The following is a 16,190-nucleotide window of genomic DNA, read 5'->3' as shown; positions in this document are numbered from 1 at the left end:
GCCATATTCTCAACCTATCCATTCCACTTGCCTTCAAACCGTTGCTGGACCTCACTCTCGCCCTGTCTCCCTTCTTCCGTTTCCCATCCAATCTACTTCAAAGCGTGGCTCTTCTCCATCGCTACCTTGGACTTCCTTTCAATTCGACAAGATTCTTGATCCTCTGCAAACTGGCTTTCGTCCCAAACACTCCACAGACATGGCTCTCACCTGTCTTTTCAGTGGACCAGGTAGAGAGACATATAGGGTTAGTACATTGGGGGAGGGGAGATCCCATCTGTAGGAAATTTATAAATCAAAGGCGTCTTTCAATTTTGATTTAAAGCGGTTTAATGATGATTCTTCTTGTAAATGGATCAGCATAGAGTTCCAAAGTTGAGGAGCAGTTACTGAAAAAAAATTGATGAGCGAGTCCCGTTGCCCCAGGCGGCCACAGACGGCAAACTTATTTAACCAGAGTTGAGAGCAACAAGCTTTACGATAAGCTAAGTATCTTACCCTTCACAAATAAATATATATGAAAGTTTTAGATAATTAGAAATTGAGTGAAAATAAGTGTATATAGGATGGGGAAAGAGGAGGGGTGTTTTTTGTTTTTTTTGGGGGGGGGGTTTACAGCCAATGAGGTGATTTCCCTTTCCAGTCTGCCTGCGAAGATCAAACTCTGGCGGCAGACGGGGATCTGAGGCTTTTTCCTCCTTTTCGAGAAATCTGTGCTCTCTTGCTGGTGTTGTGTATCGCTCTGTAGTATCAACACTTATGTGATTACTAATAAACAGCAATACATTTTGATTTTGGGAGAGTATTATACATATTTTATCCTAAGTGGTTTACGTTCAGGTATTTTCCATATTTCCCTATCTGTCCCGGTGGGCTCAAACTCTATCTAGTGTCCCTGGGGCAATGAGGGGATTAAGTGACTTGCCCAGGGTCACAAGGAGCAGCGAGGGATTTGAACCCACAACCTGAGGGTGTTGAGGCTATAGGTCTAACCCCAGTGCCACACACTCCCACTATATAAATAGTGGAGTTCCCCAGGGATCTGTGCTGGACCACTGCTTTTTAACATATTTATCAATGATCTAGAGATGGGAATAACTAGTGAAATACAGTGGTACCTCGGTTTACGAGTGCACCGGTTTGCGAGTGTTTTGCAAGACGAGCAAAGCATTTGCAAAATCGGCGCCTCGGAAACCGAGCGCGCCTCGATTTGCGAGCAACACCCCCCCCCCCTGCGATCCGGCACCCCCCTCGCCGCGACCTGAGGTCCCCCAACCCACCTGAACCCTCTTCTTACTTCAGTGTAGCCTCCGCACCGGCACCAGCATGTCCTGCCGATGCCCGAAGAACTGCCTCCTGTGCTGGGCCTTGAGCATGTGCGCATGCTCAAGGCCTGAGAGTTCACGTTCTTGGAGACACAGAATCAGGCTCTTTGGGCACCAGCATGTCCTGTGGGTTGGTGCTGTGTGCCAGTGCCCAATCGCAGTAAGGGTTTGGGGGGCGATGCTGGTTCCCCGGGGGTGGGGTTGGGCGAAGCCGGTTCCCGGAGATTGGAGGTAGAAGCGCGCTAGTGGCCTCGGAGGTGGGGGGATCTTTTTGGAATGTGGAACGAATCATAGCGAGATTTCCTTACTATCTATGGGGAAAACTCGCTTTGATATATGAGCACTTTGGTTTACGAGCATGCTTCTGGAACGAATTATGCTCACAAACCAAAGGTTCTACTGTACTAATATAGATTTAAAACAAACTGGAGAAAATATTTCTTCACACAATATGTAATTAAACTCTGGATTTCATTGCTAGAGAATGTGGTGAAATCAGTTAGCTTAGCAGGGTTTAAAAAAAGGCTTGAATAATTTCCTAAAAGAGAAGTCCATGGCTTGGGGAAATCCACTGCTTATTCCTAGGATAAGCAGCATAAAATCTGTTTTACTCCTTGGGATCTAGCTTAGTACTTGGGACCTGGGTTTGTCCACTTTCGGAAACAGGACACTGGGCTTGATGGACCTTTGGTCTGTCCTAGTATGGCTGTTCTTACAGTAAAAGGCAGGCTAGATATGTCTATATTAAATTTAATTAATATGACTTATCTGAGTGGTTTACAGTAAAAAGGTTTAAAATCATTTACATTAACTAACTCAATAGGGATTTACATGGATAGAAATGTCACAAAAGCTAAACAGTTAAGACAAAGAGCACATTCTTCTTTCTGTCTGCTTGCGACATACACCAGAACAAGCCACTGCTGTTTCTATGTTGGCAGCATCCTCAGCCCGTGTCCAGTGTCACAGAGCAAATGCCAAATTCAGAGTAGAGAGCTGCACGGGAACGGGGATGACGGGAATCCCGCGGGGATCCCGCGGGTTCCCCCTTTGGGTCATGGGGATCCGTGGGGACGCCCCTTAGGGTCGCTGGGGATCTCGTGGGGGACGCCTCCGAGGGTCGCGGGGTTTCCTGCGGGGTTGGATCGCAGTGCACTCGAGCCGCGAGGGTAGTCTCCTCCTCCTTACCTGCCCTGTCACAGCACACAGCCGAACGGAAGTCTTCCCGATGTCAGCGCTGACGTCTGAGGGAGGGCATTAAGCAAAGCCCTCCCTTCCTCCGACGTCAGCGCTGACATCAGGAAGACTTCTGGTCGGCTGTGTGCGGCAGGGCAGGTAGGGAGAAGGCGCAATGGCGAACGAAAGAGGGGGGAGGGGGCGGTCCGCCCCGGAGAATGTGCACAGCCGGTCAGGTCCCCCGATCAACCGACAACAGGCCCGGCTGACAAATCTCCTGCCCTGTAGCCGCGAATCTAAAATTACCTCTTACAGCAGCTTCACTACTCCAGCTGCTGTAAGAAGGTAATTTAGATTCGCGGCTACAGGACAGGGAGATTTGTCCGACCGGGCCTGTTCTGTTGTCGGTCGGGGTGCGAAAGCGCCACAAAGGGAGGGAGGAAAGGTGGAGTGGAGAAGAAAAGACGCTTAAGGGGGGAGAAGGCCGCTGAAAGTACTGGGGAAGACAAAGGGGTGGAGAAGAATGCTGAAAGGACATTGGGTAAACGGGAGGAGGGGGGGAAGGATGCTGAAAGCACATGGGGAAGACAGAGGGGGGGAGAAGGAACCTGAAAGCACTGGGGAAGACAAAGGGGTGGAGAATGCCACTGAAAGGACATGGGGAAAACAGGGGTGGAGAAGGCCGCTGAAAGGACATGGGGAAAACAGGGGGGGGGGGAGAAGGCCGCTGAAAGGACATGGGGTAAACGGGAGGAAGGGGGGGGAGGACCCTGAAAGGACATGGGGAAGACAGAGGGGGGAGAAGGCCGCAGAAAGGACATGGGGAAGACAGAGGGGGGAGAAGGATGCTGAAAGGACATGGGGAAGGCAGAGGGGGGAGAAGGCCGCTGAAAGGACATGGGGAAGACAGAGGGCGGAGAAGGCCGCTGAAAGGACATGGGGAAGGCAGAGGGGGGAGAAGGATGCTGCCTGACAGGACATGGGGAAGATGGAGGGGGAGAAGGACACTGAAAGGAAATGGGGAAGAGGGAATGGGAAGAAGACGCTGGCAGGGAAGAAGACAGAGGTGCCAGACTATGGGGGGAGTGGAGGAAAAAAGATGGGTGCCAGTCCAGACCAATTTGGGAGGGGGGAAAATGGGAGAGGCACAGTAACAGAGCAAATGGAAGACACAGAGAGAAGAGAGGCAGTGGATGGAAGGAATTGAATGAGAACATGAAGAAAGCAGAAACCAGGCAACAAAGGTAGGAAAAAAATTCATTTTTTTTTTTTTTTTTTGCTTAAGGATAAAGTAGTATATTAGTTGTGTTGATAAAAATTTATAAACATTAGAGGCTCTGGTAGAAACCCGTTTACAAAGTATGTATTCTTCCCAATTAATATTTCCAAATTAATAAAGTCTTTTTGCTTATTTTTAAATGGGTTTCTACCAGAGCCTTAATTCAGTAGCATAATTAAATGAAATAACTATTTCTGTAGTTTATAGGGACGGGTGGGGATGTAGGGGATTCCTCGCGGGGACGTAGGGGATTCCTCGCGGGGACGGGCGGGGACATAGGGGATTCCTCACGGGGACGGAGGGGATTCCTCGCGGGGACGGGTGGGGACGAGGGATTCCTCACGGGGACGGGTGGGGACGGGTGGGAGTCCTCACGGGGACGGGTGGGGACGGGTGGGACTTTGGCGGGGACGGGTGGGATTTCTGTCCCCGCGCAACTCTCTAATTCAGAGCTGCCAGCTTCTTCTACATTTCACTCTAGCCATTTCTCTGCTTAACTCCCCCAGGGAAGTGCATGTCAGCGGGAATGAAATGCCCCTCTCTAGTTGTTGAGTGAAAATATTATGCTGACTTCTTGATTTCCAGCCAATGCGACAACATACCCTGGTAGCAAAAGTATAAGTTAGTACCTTAACTCTCTGGTCAAACGTGCAGGACTATTACAAACTGAAGCCCTACCTTTACTGCCAGGAAGTTCAATCCACTCTCATTGGCCAAGGCCTTGGCTATCATCGTTTTGGAGCAGCCAGGAGGTCCATAAAGCAGGACCCCTTTCGGTGGCTGAATTCCCATACGGAGGAAAGACTCCGGGTGCTTGAGTGGCCACTCCACTGCCTGTTTCAGCTTCAGCTTCACAGTTTCCAGTCCTCCTATGTCCGACCAGGATACCTGGAAAGCAGAGCACAGGGGGGGGAGGGGGGGTCAGTCATGTCAGAGCAGCAGGTGAGAGGAAGTGACCCTTTCTTTTCATCTGCTTAGGTAACAGCATTCTGAAATTCATAATGTGGCATGTGTGTGGTATAAAGAGGGACAGAGTGGAAAAATATGTTCCTGGCATCACCAGCCTTAGAAAAAAGCTTCAAGTCGCTAATAGGGACTTTGTAATGGTTTTCAAGCAACAATTCCTCTCTCGCCAGGTGCAGCAGATCAGGTAACTTCTCAGCGTTCTGCTGTAAGAAAAGTTAGGGCTCCAGGCAGCACTGAAACAATCTCCAAAATCAGTGAGCTGCTTCCTGTAAAGGCCCCGAGCCACAGGAGAGTGGATCGAACTGAGTTCACCTGGAGATCAGAGAGCCCAGCAAGTCAGACAAGAATGTCTTTGTGGACAACAAAAGTTACACTGAACAAGTCAGACCATATATGTACAAAGTACCTAAGAGGTGGAACCAGATCACAAATATGCAACAGAAGTAAGTGAAGAATTGTATTTGGTAGGATGGCAAGAACCAAATGTTTCTCTTAGGTACATGTGTAATTCCTCACCTCAAATGGGGACAGGGCAGGGGCAGAAAAGTCTGTGTGGGGGTATCACTTTGATATCCAAGAAGTCCAGTTGACTGCGGCAAGAGTAACTCTTTTTTATTACAAGTCCACAGCTTTAATACTTATTTAATCTTACGAGTGTGCTCTACGTTCTAAGCTTCCTGCTCAGCCAAGACCAGGTCCCAATCATCATCCTCTAGTCGCTGAGTTACTGTAAGAAACTCAAACACAGGAATGGGAGATATTCTAATAGTACAGGGAGGGTTGCAGTTCATCTGCTTACCTTTCTCAGCAGCCTTGGTGGTCAACGCCATCATCATGACCCATGTCGGGCCCGGGTTGCTGCTACTACCTTGCGCTTCTTGAGCACCTGGCCACATACTGGGAAGTTTGAAGCTCATCTCCATGCTTACATTACTTCAAAACTTTGGAGACCACAACCTACAGGGGCTTCCACCACCCTGTAGCAGTATCACATTAAACAATGGATGGAAGACCACAAACTGAAGCTAAACCCTGACAAAACAAAAATCCTACTTCTAGAAAACTCCAAAACCCCAACCATAGCAAAACTGGGAATAAACTCTATCACATACCCCTTACAACCTCACCTAAATCTTCTAGGGGTGATGCTAGACAGAGGCTGTACCATGCAACCACAAATCAACAAAACAGTTCAAAAAGACATATCCAAAATACTTCGATAAAACTCAATTCCGACTACTGGTCCAGGCCCCGATATTAGGACTTCTAGACTACTGCAACATCCTTTACCTACCCTGCCCCACAACCATGATAAAACAACTACAGACAGTGCAAAAAACAGCTCACTGAAGAAATATGACCACATCAGCGCGGCCTACTTAGACACTCACTGGCTCCCAGTACAAGCAAAAATACTTTTCGAATTCTACTGCATTCCTTACAAAGCTCTAAATGGCAATGGTTCAATCTACTTAATCAATCACCTAATTCAGAACAACTCATCCAGACCAAGGAGAACACAGACTCCCTTCATTCCCCCCCCCCCCCAATAAAAGGTATACAGCTTCAGAAAATGCATGACGGGCTACTCACCACGCAGGCAGCGAAATTAGACAACCACTTCACTGATTTGCTGACCTCAGCACCAAACTACAAAACCTTCAGAAGAGAAATCAAAACCATGTTAAGAAATTTATCATGACATAACTGATTACTTCAATCTATCTCCTAAAAAGTGATAGAGTTAATGACGTTCTGATAATCGAGGGAAGATCGTTCCAAACTTTTACCAAGGAATAGGATAAGGAATGTGAGAATTTACCTAGGGTTTTAATCGCTTTAACAGAAGGGAAGAGCAATTTAAATGTATGTGTATTCCTGGTAGTGTGAAACCAAAGAGCTAATAAAGGCGAAAAAATTCCATGTAAAATTTTAAAAATTATATTGGCACACTTAAATTGAATTTGCCAGTAAACAGGAAGCCAATGAAATAACCTCATATTTATGATCATATTTATGTCCGCAGTGTTCTGAATAAATTGCAGCCTCTTCAGATTAAATTTGGTTAATCCGATATACAGAGAATTTGCATAATCCAGATGTGCCAAAATAATCGCTTGAACCAAAACCGCAAAATGATTTTGATGAAAAAACCCTCAAACTCTCCTCAACATCCATAAACTAAAATAGCACTTTTTAGATAAATTGTTAATTTGATTATTTAAAGATAAAGAAGAATCTAAAATAAAACCAAGAATTCTAGATGAAAATTCAATTGTTAAGGAGTCTCCTGATATCAATGCTATAACCTGAGGTAGATAGTGTAGTAAAGGACCAAACTCTACTCTCCGTGAAAACTTCTCATCCTCATCGCCGTCACTGCATCTCTTCTCTCTTCTCCATATTCTCCTACGCTTCCTGCAAATGGGGGATATCAATCCCAATCCTGGCTCTCTAAGGCAACTGTCCTCCCATCTTTGCAAATGTAAACATTTCTCTTCCATCCTCTTTTTTTCATGTTTCCAATGGAAAGTCCATTATTTCCAGCAAGTCTTCCAACATTAATAACCTTCATCTCCCATCCTCGGCTTTTCCATTATAAAAGATTTCTTGATAAAAGTTTGCATTTTAGGCAGGCAAATTGAACAATTGGTTAAGTACAATCATTTCCCAGACCTTTCGAAAATCTATGAAAACATATCTTTTTGAAAAATTTGTAAATTAAACATCAATTATACTCTGTATTCTCTAAGAATGTATTGTCACTGAACTGTACAGTCTCGCTTGAATGGGAACCGCCTAGAACTAAACGGTATGGTGGTATACAAGAATAAAGTTTATTCTCATTATTATTACTGAGGACTGTCTTAGTTGTTGATCTGAGATTAAGGTAATTGCTTCTCCAATGGCCTTCTTAATTTTTAGGCTTTGCTGGTGGTGTTGCCCATCCTGTAGAGATCAACCCTTTCTCCTACCTTGATTGCATTCCTTTTCTTCCATTTCATCTGTTTAATAACCTGATTATCTTGCCAGACAGATGTCATTTATTGATCCCCTGGATAAACTCTTCACTCCTTTTGACTTCTGGCTTTCCTTCTTCCTTGACCCTTCATTCTTAAGAACTAAGTTCCACAGTGATCATCCCCCTGACCCTTCTACGGGTGCATCAATGGGGATTACAGATATCTGAGGGATAGAAATAATATGAGGAGAGTGGATTGGGTAGATGTGGGATTGAGATTGGATCAGTTTGAAATTATTTTATACCGTAAAGCACTTTGGGCATTTTTGAAGTCACCTAATCAAACTGAAATAAAGCTCTTTGCTTTAACCTCCTCAGTTGATCTCTAACTCTGCTCTACTGCCCCCTACTGACTGGTATGATTATTGTCTTAACTTTTTTTCTTCATTTGCTAACTTTCACATAGGACCATTCCAAAAGCATATGACATCCTAGGCAAACCTTCAGCAGTGTGCCACCTCCACCCCAAAGTGGATACTAAATCCCTCCCCCTCTCTACCCCAGCATCTCTCCATTCCCTTTCTAACTCCCCCCCCCCCTCTGGTGGCTAAGCATCTCTCCTTCCCCTCTCTTAAACCCCCTGTGGTGGTCAACACTGCTTCTTCCCCCCTCTTCATCATGGTGTATCTGTAGAATGGCTGAATAAAAGTTTGGTCTGACTTAACATTACCATTCCAAAATCTGAAAAATTCCGAAAAACAAACTATGCCTGGAAAAAAGGATCTTCTACCTGTACTACTATTTTGCTTCTTATATGTTTTAGGCCCTTAACTGAAGAAATATATTGCAATAGATCCGGTGACCTTTACCAAGATATTCGGTGACAGATCCTCTTACGCATACCCTGTAAAAATACATCCAGTGAAATTTGAGAGGGAACACTATGTACAATCCATAAGAAAGATTTGGAAAACAAGTAAAAAAAAACAGCAATTTAAATTAAATACCGTTTAGCATTATGAACTTAATTCAACGATAGTTTGGGTTTATTTTTATTAAATCGTGCCCTATAGATTTATTCTTCTTGTTCATCTGGGGGGGGGGGGGGGATTTGCAGGTTTTCTGCATCTTTTTGGCTCTTTTCAATTTTGATTTCTCAGCGTCCAATCGCAGTTGTGCAAGAATGGTCTGACTTGTTTTATGAATGGATGATAAGGTGCCATTTTTGCTTGGTTCCTGCAGCTAAGTGATAGTAGTGATGTTTGCAGCCTAATGTGATTTCCGTTGTTTTGGAGGTTTATGCCTTTTTGTTCCCTGGATTTAGGCTTTTATTTTTTACACTTCAAGAGCCCTGAAGCAGCGACTAGTTGGTCGTGAAACGTTGGCCATCATCGGCAAATGTAAGAAGGATTCGGCGTCAGTCATAAGTTAAGGAACTTTAAGCAACGAGTGTCAGAGCTTCTGCAACATGGAATTTTCCAGTGAATGTGACAGCATTTGAGTGATCCCTGGCTGCTCAAGGAACAGCACAGCACAGATAAGACTTGTTTGTTATTATATTATAGACAGAGTGTAAGCAAATAGGAGTTTTTATGCCCATGATAGAAGCGTGGAGGTGAGCCAATTTACATAGCTCTATCCTTCACAGCTACATAAGAATAGCCTTACTAGGTCAGATCAATGGTCCATCAAACCCAGTAGCCCGTTCTCACGGTGGCCAATCCAGGGCACTAGTATCTGGCCAAAACCCAAGGAGTAGCAACATTCCATGCTACCGATCCAGGGCAAGCAGTGGCTTCCCCCATATCTTTCTCAATAACAGATTATGGACTTTTCTTCCAGGAACTTGTCCAAACCTTTCTTAAAACCAGCTACGCTATCTGCTCTTACCATATCCTCTGGCACCATGTTCCAGAGCTTAACTATTCTGAATGAAAAAATATTTCCTCTTATTGGTTTTAAAAGTATTTCTCTGTAACTTCGAGTGTCCCCCAGTCTTTGTAATTTTTGATGGAGTAAAAATCGATCCACTTGTACCCGTTCTACTCCACTCAGGATTTTGTAGACTTCAATCATATCTCCCCTCAGCCGTCTCTTTTCCAAGCTGAAGATCCCTAACCTTTTTAGTCTTTCCTCATACGAGAGGAGTTCCAGCCCCTTTACCATCTTGGTCGCTCTTCTTTGAGCCTTTTCTAGCGCCACTCTATCTGTCGAATCACCAATTATAACCGCTGTCCTAACTTTTCTCTCGTGGGCAGAAGCCCCCGGAGACACATCCTCGGTGCGAGAGGATATTGCATCCCTGATGGGTGAGTCTTAGCTACAGGATTATTTCCTGCTTCACCAGGGTGATGCTCTCCTTCTAGGCAACCTCTCTCCTCCAAGGCAGCATAGGGGATACCAGACTGGAGGTGGGACTTCTTTACAACATCTTTGTAGGTCTCCTCTATGTACTTTTCCGTCTCCCTCAGCTCCTCCAAGTCTGCTACTCTTGCCTCAAGGGAACGTACTCATTCTCTGAGAGGAGGAACTCTTTGCAGCGAGCATACACATATAACTTCCTGCCAACCTGGAGAAAGTCATACATGTTAAACTCAATGCAAAAGACTGGATAGCAACCCTCGTGCTGCTGGACTACTGTCTGATGTAAATTTAAGAGACACCATCAACAACTTCTATCGTATCAAGCAGCCTTATGGGGCAAAGACCTGGAAAAACTAATTATACACGCAAATAATTATGGCGAATTTAGGAAACACCTAAAAACATACCTGTTCTTGAATTACCTAGGTAACGAATCTGTACAATTGCTCCCATCACAATCTCTCCCCTAAATCTGATCCCGTAAACTATTAGCCACTAATCTCTAACTATGTATGTTCCATTCAATTTGTAGCATCTTTCTAATCATTGTAAACCGCATAGAACTTCACGGTCCTGCGGTATATAAACTGTTATTATTATTATTAATCTTGTTATCGAGCAAATTAACCTTTTTAAGCTACTAGGAATATATCAGACTAGTATATAGAACCTTAGGATTTTAATAAAAGTTTGTTCTTTTAAGATCTAAACTGGTTTTAGAAAGGAACCTACAATTGAGCTTTTCTCCCCAAAGCTCTTTAGAAGGGAATCTACAATTGAGCTTTTCTTCCGATGTGTCTTCTCCTTTTCTCCTCTCAGAAGGAGAATGTCCTCTTCCCTCCTTCTCCAACAGACTCTAAAGGCTACACCACTGCCTGACTGATTTTGCTGAGCTAAATAAGAGAACTATAACCCACTAAAACCCAAGTTTACCTTTCCCAAGTTTGAATACCACCAGACAAAATGTTGCAATGGATGTGTTTTTTATTTTCGCAGCAGAGCAGATCCTCTCAGTAGCTCTTCAGGTGTGGGGAAAAGGGTGAGTTTCCAGATCTGGTGACAGGGTTTGGGGGTTAGGTGTTTCAGGTTTGTGCAGATTGTCCTTGTGAAGATCAGCTGGAGAAGTACTAATCTCTCTTTGTGGCTTTTTCCTCCTGCTGTTCTCTGTTAGAACTAAGTTTTAATGGCATGTTGGTTAGAGGTGCAGATTTATAACGATTAATAGTTCATTACTCCAGTTCCTCTTTTTTCATGGTTTGTAATGTAATGTAATGTAATGTAATTTATTTCTTATATACCGCTACATCCGTTAGGTTCTAAGCGGTTTACAGAAAATATACATTAAGATTAGAAATAGGAAAGGTACTTGAAAAATTCCCTTACTGTCCCGAAGGCTCACAATCTAACTAAAGTACCTGGAGGGTAATAGAGAAGTGAAAAGTAGAGTTAGAGGAAAAATAAAAATAAAATAAACATTTTAACAAGATTTTAGTTTCCAGAAAAAGGGCTTCTTCAGGGAAGAGACTTGGCCGACAGTGCAGCAGATGGGATCAAGTTTATGCATATTCATTGTGGATAGAATGAAAACCTGACTGCCAAAGGGGTTACTCCAGGACTGAGTTGACTGGTGAAGGCAGCTGGGCTGTGTGTGTCTGCGCACGTGCGCGTGTGAGCAAGAGAGAAATCGGGAGCAAGGCATCTGGTAATTGAGCCCTATTATGTGTCTCCTGTAACAATGGATCCACTGTGTGCAAAGGAAATGGCTTACTTTTGGCACATCTAGGGCCACCTCCCTCATGGCACTGGGCCTGACATCATTCATCGCCTGCAGGAAGTCGTTAAGAGTAATCATCACCGACCCAGCCACCTCGCCGTCTGGAGGCTTGGCCACAGCTCCCAGCACTCTCCGCAGAGCGTTTAAGCCTGCAAGAAATAACAGATGCTCATCCTAAGAACACAAACACAAGAAATGCAACACAAATCCCTTCCAAGCCAGATAGGAAATGGCCTAAACAGAACACTGCAGGCTTTCAGGTAGACAGGCAAGCTCGGAGCTCTCAAAACGCCAGCGAGCCTGGGTTTCAGTTTTATCTCTCTCTCTCTCATTTGCAGCAATGTTCAGCAGCATTTATTCAGTTATCACCATCCAGATATTCTCAATAAACTATCTGAAAATATGAAGTAAATGACTACAGCCAGTTTCACATACAGGGACTCGTCGACTTACGACCGTAATTGGTTCCGACTGACAGGACGTAAGTCGGCCTATGTTAGACTAAGGTAAGAATACTGTATTAGATATTGTAATCATCTTAAAGTAATATTTTATCAACATTTTCTTACTTTCTAAGTCAAGCACAGCACAATCTGCGTAGCGACACTTGGGAGGGCGGGAGACGGGGTCTGCTAACAGCTGGCGGGGAAACCGTAGTAAACGCGTCGTAAAGTCGTAACTTGAATAGGTCGTAAGTCGACGAGAACCTGTATCCTGTTATCTTTTATCCATGGTTGACTTACCCAGAAAATTTTTAAGGTCTGACTCACATTTTAGGCCTGCAATGTTTCCCATTGAGAGTGCTGGGGGGGAGGGTTATGGGGGGGTTGTTGTTTTTTTTTAATTTAGCAGATGCTCAGACAAAAATTATCTGCTCAGTGGCCTCAACTGTAGACAGCAAAGGATTTTTCTGGTTCCCACGGATGAGCAGATTAGATGGGCCATTTGGCCTTTATCTGCCGTCTTGTTTCTGTTTGTATGAGGATTAACTATTTATTTATTTATTCCATTTTCTATATTGTTCTCAGAACACTTTATATGAATTTATTCAGGTACTCAAGCATTATTCCCTGTCTGTCCAGGTGGGCTCACAATCTTTCTAATGTACCTAGAGCGATGGAGGATTGACTTGTCCAGGATTAGAGAGAGCAGTATGTGTTTGGTGCTGAGGCTGTAGCTTAAAGCACTATGCCACACACTCCCCTGCATATAATCCTGGCAAAAAACATGTGAGTTATGAAATGCATAACAGCCAGGGATGGCCCAATAATGAGGCCAACTTAGACGGCATGCTTGTGGGAGATGCATCTTGCTGCTCCCCTTTACGGCATCTAATCCTTTCATCCCCAATCAAAATTTGTGTCCATCCGCCTGGTTACCTTTAGATTTGTCACAAAGGTTGCCTGGCGGCAGCAGTGATTCACAGAGCAGCCCTGCTGCCAGCCCCATGCTCCTCTTCACTGTGCCCCCCCCCCCCAGCAGAAACAAGAAATTATTCAGGTTCAACTCTCATAAAGACTCAGTAATAATATCCGTCAGGCGGCAAGATTCAAACAGCCTGCTCACAGATGGGTCATCCCCAAGATCGCAGGACCCACTCTCATCGGGATCACGCAGATCCGCAAGATTAGCCACATCAGCTGATGCTGCCGAGCATACCTGCGGCAGCAGGGGCAAAGAGACCGAAGCAGGAGCGATGAGAGAGAACATAAGAGACATGCTGGAAGATCCCATCTGCTGCACTGGATTCTGAGTTGAAGAAACAGGCATGGTCTTTTTAAACCAGGAACGCCTGATACATCAGATTAACAAATTCTGGGGATTAGGGGGGAATTCTCTGGCAGCCAGAGTCACTCTGCGTGCATCTAATCTAGAATGCTCAGATGACTTATAGAACTTGTCTCCGAAACTGCGCTTGCGTTTCATCAGTGAAGTTTGGAGCAAAAACGAAGCTCCTAAGTGCAAAAAAGCACAGTTACTTACCGTAACAGGTGTTATCCAGGGACAGCAGGCATATATTCTCACATGTGGGTGACGTCATCTACGGAGCCCCAATGCGGAAGCATTTTCAAGCAAACTTGATTGAAGATTTAAGTTTGCTCTGCTGCTCCACGCATGCGTGCCTTCCTGCTCCACTAGGGGGCGCATCCCCTTGTGGTCTCCAGTTCACTTAACTAGCAAAGAAGCCAACCTCGGGGAGGTGGGCGGGTTGTGAGAATATATGCCTCCTGTCCCTGGATAACACCTGTTATGGTAAGTAACTGTGCTTTATCCCAGGACAAGCAGGCATGATATTCTCACATGTGGGTGACCTCCAAGCTAACTGAAAAGAGATGGAGGGAAGTTGGCAATTTAAGCAAATAGATTTCGCAATACCGATTGGCCGAACCGGCCATCGCTTCTGGACAGTGAGTCCAGACAGTAGTGGGAGGTGAAAGTATGAACCGAAGACCACGTGGCAGCCTTGCAAATTTCCTCAATAGGTGTGGACCTGAGGAACGCTACGGAGGCTGCCATCGCTCGGACCTTGTGTCCCGTTACTCGACCATGCAGCGCGAGACCAGCCTGAGCGTAGCAAAAGGTGATGCAATCGGCCAACCAGTTGGACAAGGTGCGCTTGGAAACTGGGTGGCCTAACCGGTTTGGGTCGAAGGACAAAAATAATTGTGGGACTTTCCGGTGTGGTTGAGTGCGTTGGAGGTAAAAGGCCAACGCTCTCTTACAGTCAAGAGTGTGAAGCGCCACCTCTCCGGGGTGAGAGTGGGGCTTGGGGAAAAACACGGGCAAGACGATGGACTGATTGAGGTGAAAATCAGACACTACTTTAGGCAGGAACTTTGGATGTGTGCGGAGTACTACCTTGTCATGGTGGAAAACAGTGAAGGGTGGGTCCGCTACCAGAGCCTGTAGCTCACTAACTCGCCGGGCGGAAGTGAGTGCAAGCAGGAAAATCACCTTCCACGTGAGGAATTTAGGATGGCATTTGTCTAGGGGCTCAAATGGAGGTTTCATTAGTTGAGCCAGAACCACGTTAAGGTCCCAAACCACCGGAGGGGGTTTGAGAGGAGGGTGGATATTCAGAAGACCCTTCATGAAGCGAGAGACTAAGGGGTGGAGCGAGAGGGCTTTTCCTTCCAGGGGCTGATGAAAGGCCACAATCGCACTGAGGTGTACTCGAATGGAGTTGGTCTTTAGGCCGGAGTGAGATATATTGAAGTAAATAGTCAAGGACCAGAGGGACGGGGACCGACACCGGGTCCTGGCTGTGAGAGGAGCACCAGGCTGAGAATCTGGTCCATTTTTGAGAATAGCAGGTTCTCGTCGAGGTCTTTCTAGAGGCCTCCAATATCTCCTTGACTGACTGAGACACGGGGAGAGAAGTCAGGGGGAAAGAAACCAAGCATTCAGATGAAGAGATTGAAGATTGGGATGTAACAGCGAACCCTGACTCTGTGATAGTAGAGAGGGAAACCGAGGCAGAGGCAGTGGATCTCTGACACTGAGTTGAAGTAGAAGGGAAAACCAAGGCTGGCGTGGCCAGCGAGGAGCAATCAGGATCAGGGTGGCTTTCACCGTTTTCAGGTGGACCAGCGTCCGCAGGATCAGAGGGAACGGCGGAAACGCGTACAGAAACCTTCCCTCCCAGTAGAGGAGGAAGGCGTCGGCCTCAAGTCGGTCCGGGGAGTGTATCCGGGAGCAGAAGAGGGGCAGTTTGTGATTGTGGGGGGATGCGAACAGATCTATTTGCGGTGTCCCCCACTTTTCGAACACCTGTCGTAGGGTCTGAGAGTGCAGTGACCACTCGTGTGGCTGGAGGAGGCGGCTGAGTCTGTCCGCCAGACAGTTTTGTGCTCCTTGTATGTACACCGCTCGAAGGAAGGTGTTGTTGGAGATTGCCCATTTCCAGAGGCGCATGGCTTCCCGACAGAGGGGCCAAGACCCTGTCCCTCCTTGTTTGTTTACGTAGTACATTGCTACCTGGTTGTCGGTTCGGATGAGAACCACCCGGTCGTGAAGCAGATGTTGAAAAGCTACAGCTGCGAGATAGATGGCCCGGAGTTCTAGCACGTTGAAGTGACAGCGGCGGTCTTCTGCTGACCACATCCCCTGAGTGCGGAGGCCGTCCAGGTGGGCTCCCCAAGCATACTCCGACGAGTCTGTGGTGAGTACCTTGCTGTGAGGAGGGGCGAGGAAGAGAAAACCTTTGGAAAGATTTGAAGAGTCGGCCCACCAGCGGAGCGATCGTTGCAAGGAAGGAGTCACTGTCACGGGACGATTGATCGGGTCCCGGTCTTGACACCATTGAGAGGCCAGGGTCCATTGAGGGATTCTCAGATGGAGACG

General features: G+C 46.0%; 1 protein-coding gene across 2 annotated transcripts in view; it reads right to left on the bottom strand.

Moving 5' to 3' along the window:
* Positions 1-16,190, bottom strand: part of SPATA5 (spermatogenesis associated 5) — a 460,802-nt gene that overhangs the window by 318,628 nt on the left and 125,984 nt on the right. For both annotated transcript variants that reach the window (XM_033938624.1, XM_033938615.1), the window contains exons 10-11: positions 11,841-11,995; positions 4,459-4,668 (exon numbers count right to left, since the gene is read on the bottom strand). In XM_033938624.1, the coding sequence (XP_033794515.1) occupies positions 4,459-4,668; positions 11,841-11,995 (365 nt within the window). The remainder of the gene's footprint in view (positions 1-4,458; positions 4,669-11,840; positions 11,996-16,190) is intronic.

Source organism: Geotrypetes seraphini, chromosome 1 (assembly GCF_902459505.1).
Source record: "Geotrypetes seraphini chromosome 1, aGeoSer1.1, whole genome shotgun sequence".
NCBI classification, from domain to species: domain Eukaryota; kingdom Metazoa; phylum Chordata; class Amphibia; order Gymnophiona; family Dermophiidae; genus Geotrypetes; species Geotrypetes seraphini.
The sequence above is the reverse complement of the archived record's forward strand: the minus strand, read 5'-3'. Positions and strand labels throughout refer to the sequence as shown.